Source organism: Drosophila persimilis, unplaced genomic scaffold (genome assembly GCF_003286085.1).
Source record: "Drosophila persimilis strain 14011-0111.01,24,50 unplaced genomic scaffold, DperRS2 tig00000191-arrow-pilon, whole genome shotgun sequence".
NCBI classification, from domain to species: domain Eukaryota; kingdom Metazoa; phylum Arthropoda; class Insecta; order Diptera; family Drosophilidae; genus Drosophila; species Drosophila persimilis.
The window spans coordinates 8,798,311-8,807,261 of NW_020825298.1; the positions used below are offsets into that span (position 1 = coordinate 8,798,311).

Sequence of the window (8,951 nt, forward strand, 5' to 3'; positions counted from 1 at the left end):
TGTATATAGAAAAATTATTATTTGACATAAATTAATTTTTTTCATGTGTAAATATCGAAATTGTGTAATATTTCGTTGTCTCGCTTTTTTTCGTTTGATCGCGTGAGTTCCAGCAATGTGTGTGTGTGTGCGTGTTTGTAAACTTACCGAAAAATTCGTCAAGTCTTGTCCCTTTCCCACTCCCATTACTGGAGAGTAGTAGTGGGAGGCAGTGAAGAAGAGAATCAAAAAGGAACGAGCGCTCTCATTCCAAGTGAAGTTCATGACAGGGTGAGGCGCACCCAATGGTGCTGATCTGACTCTTTCTTGCTTAGTGTGTTTACACGAACTTCCGCCCCCTGCCTCACCTGAAATTAATATGCCTACAATGTGTGCGCTCTTATTGGAAATCGTTTTGCGCGTTTCGTCTGCGGTTTCGATGCGGTATTTCGTAACTTCGAAGTCGTCGTGCGGTGTCCCTCTTCGTCAGAATCTTCTGAATGGAGAATGTGAGATAAGAAGAAAAAGAATATGGGTAAGTGAGCAAAGAGAAATTATATTGTTTTTACAGTTTATACTTTTTTCCTTTTTATTTATTATAAGAGCATATGCACTTGATTTTTTATTTGTTGATATTTGTTCAAAGAGCACATATTATTCACGTTACAATTCTCGCTGAAGTCGGGTTGTCAAAGTTCTCCAGAAAATTAAATCCCGAAAATATTTGGGGTTTTATAAAACTTATGTTCCACCTTCCCAGGATGCAAGTCGGGTCGGGCAGCTATTAGAGGTGTCCCAACCGATCATTGGTTTCTGGACGATGACTTTCCGTACTTTCCTTTTGTTTCAGCTGTCCTTGAATCCAGTCTGAACCGCCCAAGTGAAAATTATCCATAAATATATGTAGTTTATAATTTGAAAAGGCTATAATTCGAGCTTATGTATATTTGAATGCAAAAATTAAGTACCTCAAAAAATATTCAAAAAATGTTGGTTTACAATCTCAAAACCGTCTTTGGTGTGGTCAAGCGGGCTTTTGTGGTTTTCAGGATATTTTTGAAGATCATTAGGAGAATACAGGATACATTTGGGCATTCAATTCGAGTTTAGTTAAATTCGTTCTACTTTTAAAAATATTTCTGAGGACATGGTAGTACCTCAGGGCTTCTCCTCTGACCCGAACGAATATCCATCTGCAAAAAAATCGTGCAACCCTCTGTAGGCAGTGGCAACACTTTGGCGACAATTAAAAGGCAAATCTGCAATTGTTTAAACTTTAAACCCCGTGACCACAAGCCGTGACAATGGATGGGATGGAGCCGGAGCTGGAGACGGATCCGGAACACAGGGAAAATGGCACAGCACAAGCCGCAAAAAGGCAGAGGCAGAGGCAGAAAAATCTGAGAGCATTTCAGCCGCAAGCTGCGGCAAGTCCCAAAATAGTCATAAATTTCTAGCGTTTTTAACAAGAAACAGATGGGAAATGGAAAATGGGAAAAATGCAGAAGGCAGAAGTAAACAAAAAAATGGGGAAAAGCAAAGCGAAAATAAATATCTGGAGAATACTCGAACGCCCAAGGAGTTTGCTTTAATTTACTTTTTGTTCTGGTCTTTGGCGCCTCCTTCGACATCTTCCACTAATGACACTTTAAGGACTCAAGTCCAGTCCGAAAAGTGCATCCAATTAGGCCGGAATGTAAATCAAAGTTCAGCGTGATGGCCATCGAAAGGGGCCATAAGTGTGGGCCAAAATATATATTGTTTTTAATATGGCTGTCTGCGGCATGCCCCATGGCATCCACCATGCTGAAGCGCGAACATTAAGTGGCAGGCAATGTGGCGTTGTCGTCTTTGGCTGCACAAGAAGTGCGGTTCAGGCAGGAAGTCAATCCAGGGCAATGCCTTTGTGGGCGAGACATAAAAACAGGAAGAGAAAAACTCAATCAAATGCTGCAGATCGAATGGGGAATACCCTAAAGGAGGGAGAGACTAGGAAGCCTCTCCAATTCCAGGACACACGGCAAGGCAGGTTGGTGTCTCCTTGAGGTAGGGTGCTGCCCCGTCATCAGCATCCAACGAGACGACGCACGTAGCCGGCAACCGGAAATCCACACACTCTAAAAACTAAACACAAGGGGGTGGCGGTGGCGAAGGGTGGGGGGGGGGGGGGGGGGGGTGAGGGGGGGGTTTGGAGCGAAACAGCAGTACGAGCATTAAGCACGTCGGCAACATAAATATTTTAATTTTGCTAAAAATTTGTGCTGAAAAGTCGCTTTTTTGCATTAGCAAGAGACTCCCTCGGTATACACGTACACAGACACACAGACACACACACGCACACACTGACACAGCATAAACTAAACAAAATGGCGTCGACGAAAGGATGCGCTACGTAACGGAGATGCTCGTCGCAGGCCGCCGTTTGTTATGCCCTACCAAAGGGTATAGATCCTGCTTTTATGTGAAAGACATACCAAAAAAATACAAAGGATCGTTGGATAAACCTATCCATTGAGGGATGACCTCAACAAACTTTCGATTGTGGCTATCCTTTAGCTTCCTTTGGAAGCAAGGGTATGTAAAACTTCGACCAAAAGCTGTCCTTATCCCTCGTTGTTGGTACTGCGGTGTTGGTGTTGGTCCTGTTGGTGCTGCTGGTTGTATCCTGGGCCTTGGCCGGGCCTGTAATGATAAGCGCTGTTAGTGTTTTACTTTAATAGGCAAAATTATGTTGCCACACACACAGACACACACACACACAGACACACACACACACACACACACACACACACACACACACACACAGATGCACAGACAAACACACACAAACGACTTTGACTCAAACACGGCTCAAAGGCATAAATTATTGCGGTTAACTGGCTTGGCTGCCGCCGTAGAATGAAGCACGGAAAACGTTGTCAGAGCCGGAGTCGGAGTCGGAGCCCCCCCGCCACCAGCCGGATGGCTTCCCCCCCTCTCTTGTGGGCCAAATGAAAATAGTGCTGGCCTGGCCTACATGCTGGCACATAGTTATTGTTTCTATTGAGTTGGTCGGCTCCCCTTCCCCGCTGGCCCTGCCTGTGACATAATAAGCCAAATAACAAGGAAGTGCCGCATATAATTTCACAGTTTTTCTTCTGTTGTTTTGTTTTTTTGTGGGCCAAAAACCAAAACCAAAGTTTGTGTAAGATTTATGTAAAGAGTTTCGCTTGGAAAGCGATTTCTAGGCAATTCCGTTTTAACTTTCATGATTAATGGCTCCACTTTCGGGGTGGGGGGGTATCCACAGATCCACAGATTTCTGTGCAAGTTTCTGCAAGAAATTCAATTTTCGGGCAATAATTAAAATTGTTAAATAATTTCGAAAGTTAACTAGGCTCTTAAGCGGTGGTTCTAGTGGCTTGATTTATGGGGAGGAGTGGAGGGGGGGACACTACCACTCTTTAAAGTTGCTCTAGCCATAAATCCTTAACAAATCTTCAATTAACTTCTTTCCCTCTGTGGTTTTTTGTCCCAAAAAATTTTCTTTGTGCACTTTTTCCATTAACAAATTTGTATTCCCAACTGTTTGACCCCCGCCATCAGCTTAATTAAATGCTTAGGAGATTGCCAAGTAAATACCTTGAATTAATACCGAAATTCAGGCCCCCAGGTGACCTTCTCCAGAGGTGGATTACAGCCTCTTGCGGTTTATTAGGCAAATGCATTCGAATGCCAAAACCCTAATGAAAAACCCTGCAAATATTTGCAGCTTCTTGCAATTTAGTAAACATTTTCGGGTTTTCTGTTAATTGAATTCGGTTTGGCCTCCAAGTTTGTTTGTTCTTCATATTTGTGGGGGGTTCGAACCAAGGAAAGGGCAAACGTGGGTGGCCAAATGATGGGTTGAATCTGTCACCAATTACGACATGGCCGGCCATCGAAAAGGCGAAAAAGCCTTGGAAAAAGGCCAATTGGGGTTTCGGAAAAGGTTTTCTGGGCAGGAGATATGTCTAAAGTGCTCTGAATGAAAGACGAATAATGACCATGCGGTGATTAATGGCCAACAAAGCGACGTCGAATTGGTTTATTTTTAAAATAAATACAATATACAGCATTTATTGGAAAATTAATGGAGATACCTTCCAGATGGTTCTTTAAGCATATAGATTATATTATTAAATATTTTCTTACTCCTCGTAAAGGTCTTCGAAATCTTCTCCAAGAAACCCGATAGGCTTCCACTGCATTGACCATCAGGCCACTAAACCTTATAGAAAGCGCTTAAGGCCAAAAAACTAAGTGTTTTTCCTTCTACCGACCCCCAACCACAAAGGAACATCCCCCGGCCCCCCTAGTAGCACAATTTATACCTTGGGCTAAGCTTTTTCCTCAACAAAAGTTTGTGAAATTCCCAGTTAATTTTTTCCATCAAATCAATTTCACAGATACGCCGCATTAGAGGCGTAAGGCATACCAAAAGTATCCAGTAGATGGATGGGCTTAGAAGCGATATGTACGGGTAATATGGTCTAATACCCTCGGACATCGCCTTCTCCTGTCTCGATGATGCTTTTAACGAGTTCCCTGCTGATCCTAGCCCTCCTCAGAGGGGCTACGGCCTATTGCTGCCTGGCGGAGTTCGTCCGATACGACGGTTTACGTTTGTGCGAAGACTACAGCCGCCCGACCCCCTACTGCGCGTACGGCAAGTGCAATATTTTCGGTTGCAACTGCGACGGGGGGTGTAGAGACAAAAACAAGCCCAATCCCGTGCCGGGCTTGTACCAGGAGGATCCGAGAAGAAACGCAAGAAAACCAAGAAAACCAAAAAAACGAAAAAACCTAAAGGTTCGATTCAATGTGCGTGAAGGGCAGTGATCCAACTCCTTTTTGGCTAATAAAGGCTCAAGTATTTGTCAGGGGAACATTTTCTTTATTTTAGGGTTAGTCCGTGAAAATAAAACACAAATTTCTAACTTGTTCCAAGGTTTTCCTACAACGAATGAAAGGTTTTTTGGGCAATTTCCAGCTAGTATTTTGCAACCAATCAATTTCATGGACAGAGCACTTTAGGAGCTTGGCTAAATGGCATATCAAAAGGGATAAATACCCGAACCATATCCAGTAAATGGAAGGAAAGGCGGTGTATCCATCGACGGGCGGTAAACAAGGCTCTACAACGTATCGCTAGCCCTTAAAAACAATCCAAAATCTAGTATATTCAGGGGAATTGTGGGTAGAACAAGTCGAGTGCATGATTTGTAGCCTCTTCCTGGTGCAGTGTGCGCCTTCGGGCGGAGTATCGGCCTTGGCCTTTAATGCTTTGATTTAAAAACCGGAAATTAATCGCGATATTTGGAATTTTTCATTAAAAAACTAATTGTTCATTGGCTCAGAGTCTCCATAAATTATTCATGACATTTTTAATGGCACACTAAATTATGGAAAAAGCCTGAAATAAAATCAAATCAACGAAAATCGCTCTCCAGCAGCGGAACGAAACGACACGAGATGTCTGGCCGAATGGCTTGACAAATGTTTAGATTGAATACAAAATATTTGTAGACACCAGAAGTGGGGGGGCGGGGGGCTGCACTCGGAATGGCACTGCATACGAGTACGTCTGGCGAAAGGATTGGAGCAGAGTCCTGGGCTCATCTCAGCCCTCCCTCCGCCTGGCTGTGTGCTCTCCAAGTCAAGTGTCTGGGGCTGTCTATCAAGCGAGTGATTGACATGTGCGAGGCGTGTCAATAAACCGACCGAGTCAAGGGCCGCAAAATTGCAAAAAAAGCAACTCAAAAATGCCAGGCAATCGACATTGAATGGTGGAATGGAGCACCGAAGGAAGATCGAAATTTCAGGCCAGGGAGGGCCTTTAACAGGGAGGTGTTTAGGGATATTCTAGAGCGGGAAACACCACAATTTATGAGAGAGAAGGACCTACTCCTACAGCTCTTTCAAGTATACAAAGCACAAAGATATATCCCATCATTTCCCATAGTATTTAGACCCACAAAAGTCCCATAAAAATCTGTATTTTCTTTCGCTTTCCCACTTTTCTGGTTGCGTATACGCCATGTTGATTTGAACTCTGTTGTTGCCCCAGAATTTCCCGCCGTCTCTCTGATATTTATGATCCTGCAGCATTAATGAAGCATAACCGAAAGTGGGGGGCCCAAAAATGCAAATGCAAATGCAAATTAAAGGCCATACGAATTTATGTTGTGGCAAAGGCAATTAATTAATGGCCGCCACTTGGCGATGGATCCGTGGGACAGGCCACGTATGTAATTTAAAATAAATTTGCACCCCAAGGGGGGGTCCACCCCATGCAATCGCTGTGCCACATTGCGTGAGTGCTGGCATGGAACCTTGAAATGCATTTAAAATTCCAGCCACCTCTTTTGTATTTTGACACGAATTTTTAATTGTTTTCACCCACAGAGAGGGGGAGAGAGGGGGAGGCAGAGAAAGTGGCACATTCGCATTGCACTCTGGGGTTTTCTGAAATAACTAAATATCGCATTTGTTGGGGTTTTTGTTGGGGTTTTTGTTGGGGTTCAAGTGGGTCTCGTTTCATTTGTATGGCTGCCACGGCACCGCCACCACAGGTGTCCCACATTTCGATGACTCTTTGAGCTCTCTTTGGGGGCAAAACACATTACCCGACCCCAGTCTCATCTTCAATACAGCCCCACCCCCTCCCCCTCCCCCTGATTTATCTCCTGGACTCTAAAGTGGGGCATGGGGTGGGGTGGGGGGCGCATAAATTGAATTATGGCTCATAAAATGGACAAGTCGTAAGCGTAAATTATAGTCAATAAAATTGTACATTAATTGCAGAAGCAGTCTCTGAAATATAGATAGCTCTTTTTTAAGGGTGGTTTTTATCCTCAAAAGTTGGTATTTTATGCTCAAATTTTCTATTGATTTTTTAAATAATTTTTAATAATTTTTCTGGGCTTGCAAAATTCGATTAAAACCCCTAAGACAAAAGCCTAAATTATAGCCTATAATGTCTCTCTCTCTCTCTCCCTCTCCCACCCATCTCTGGGGGAACAACAAAAAAAAAGAGCCCAGAGGCAAACCATTTCCAATTGCATAAATATTTAAATAAATCTATCAGACAAATGAAAGCTCTTGTAAATATTTGTAGTCTGCTGTCGTAGACCGAAACACACACACACACAATCAATTGGCAGCTGAAATCACACACCCACACACACACACACAGATAAAGACATAAGCCCAACCGCACACACACACACACACGGAACAGTGCAGATATTGCGGTACGCAGTTTTCGTTTCGTTTCGTTTCGCTGTTGAATGGGCCATAAATGCCGGCTAAAGAAGCGCATAAAAAAAAACTTCAAATATAAGATAAACAAACCGGCAAAAAGATTCACCCACACACGGACACGGTAGGCGAGTGACAGAGAGAGAGAGAGAGAGGGAGAGGGAGAGTCGCAGAGAGGAGAGTTTTTAATGCGCAACGCAAACTCAACAAAATTCCCTTTTGGCACAGGGGAAATTTCTTCGAGAGGGAAGTTTCTCTGGGATTTTGGTCTAAATTATGCCTTTTTGTAGGAAGTAGGAAAAAGGGTCTTTGGGCTGATCAATTCCTGGGTTATGGGGCTATAGTTTTAGGGATGGGCTGCCCAAAGGACATGCTGGAGCTTGAAAGGACCCTCAAATCATCAGAAACCAATTCTTAAAAGGCATAAAAGGTGCTTTTCCAGATCAAAGGGTTATATTTTTGGTTTCTTAGAGCTAAAAGGTTACCTTTTTGGCAAAAATATCCAATAAATGAGCCCAAAATATGGAATTCCCGTTTCAATTTGTGGTTTTCCTTCAGGAAAGCGCTTCGATTGCACCTAGAATCCAATCCTTGTGATAGATCACACTGGAATACATTATGGGAGAGCCGTACCGCCCACCACAGACGACGCCCACCAGCTGCTTGTTCACAGTCAGGGGGCCACCGGAGTCCTCGAATAGTGTGGATTTGTGACTAGTGCCGGCACAAATGACGGCTTCTGTGATGCCAAATTCGGGATACTTCAGTTGGCAGCACGCCCTGCTCACTATGGGTATCGCCACGCCCTGAAGGATGTCGGGGATTTGCATGGCGCCATTCTTGAAGGTCCAGCCCCAGCCGGTGATCTTTGCCTGGGCGCCAGCCTCAGGGTCTTCCCCGGCCAAGCGGATGCTCTGCACTCGATCGCTGAACTCGAGAGGTTCGCTCAATCGAATGACGGCAATGTCGTTTTTCCAAAATTCGTAATTGGAGTATCCAGGGTAATATTTAATCGCCGCCACTCGGTGGAGCGTTCCGCCTTGGCTACGAAGCGTGGAGCCCGCCCGCACTTGCAGCTCCTCGGGGTTTACCCTCGACACGCAGTGGGCGGCAGTTATGACAAAGTCCTTGCTGTAGATGGAACCACCGCAGGCATGGTCTCCCCCCACGACAAGGGACACTTGCCAGGGATCCTCCTCGATGGGCGTGTCCTGTCCGCCTATAATGCGGGGCACACGTCCAGCGGAGAGCAGGGTGGCTGTCGCGAACAGAAGAGAGACTTTGAATAGCATTTCAGGGCCGAGTTTGGTCTTCAAATGGGTAGAACGCCGCCCTTTTATAGGGTCTTGGCGGAGGTAAAGCCAATCCATCATTTCTATATATAGGCTTTGAGAGGCGCTTCGATTTTTCCGATAAGTTTGTTGGTTGAAGAATGCAGTAAATTCTGTGATTTATGAAGGTATGCAGGGGGCTCTTGAAGGCACTTCGTATCACCGCCCACTGTGCACATTCCTGAGGCATGGTGGCGTCTTCCGATCCTACCCCTCGACACGTGCCCCTCTTCTTTCGGAGATACCTATCGAATAGGTAGCAAAAGTCGTGCAATCCATGGAGTATTCCGTAGTATTTCTACTACTTTCAGCAGTCTCTTCAGCGCCGAAATCTTTGGAAAATCTTCCCCCGTTGCAGGC

General features: G+C 44.7%; 1 protein-coding gene across 1 annotated transcript; it reads right to left on the reverse strand.

Moving 5' to 3' along the window:
- Window positions 1–7,779: 7,779 nt before the first annotated feature.
- LOC6589618 (trypsin alpha) lies at window positions 7,780–8,583 on the reverse strand. Its single transcript, XM_002014840.2, has one exon. The coding sequence runs from the start codon at window positions 8,550–8,552 to the stop codon at window positions 7,815–7,817; it is 738 nt and encodes a 245-aa protein (XP_002014876.1). The 5' UTR covers window positions 8,553–8,583; the 3' UTR covers window positions 7,780–7,814.
- Window positions 8,584–8,951: the final 368 nt, after the last annotated feature.

Bases quoted from the DNA above. Each gene is read 5' to 3' on its own strand.
- LOC6589618 (XM_002014840.2), bottom strand. From the start codon at position 8,552: ATGCTATTCAAAGTCTCTCTTCTGTTCGCGACAGCCACCCTGCTCTCC.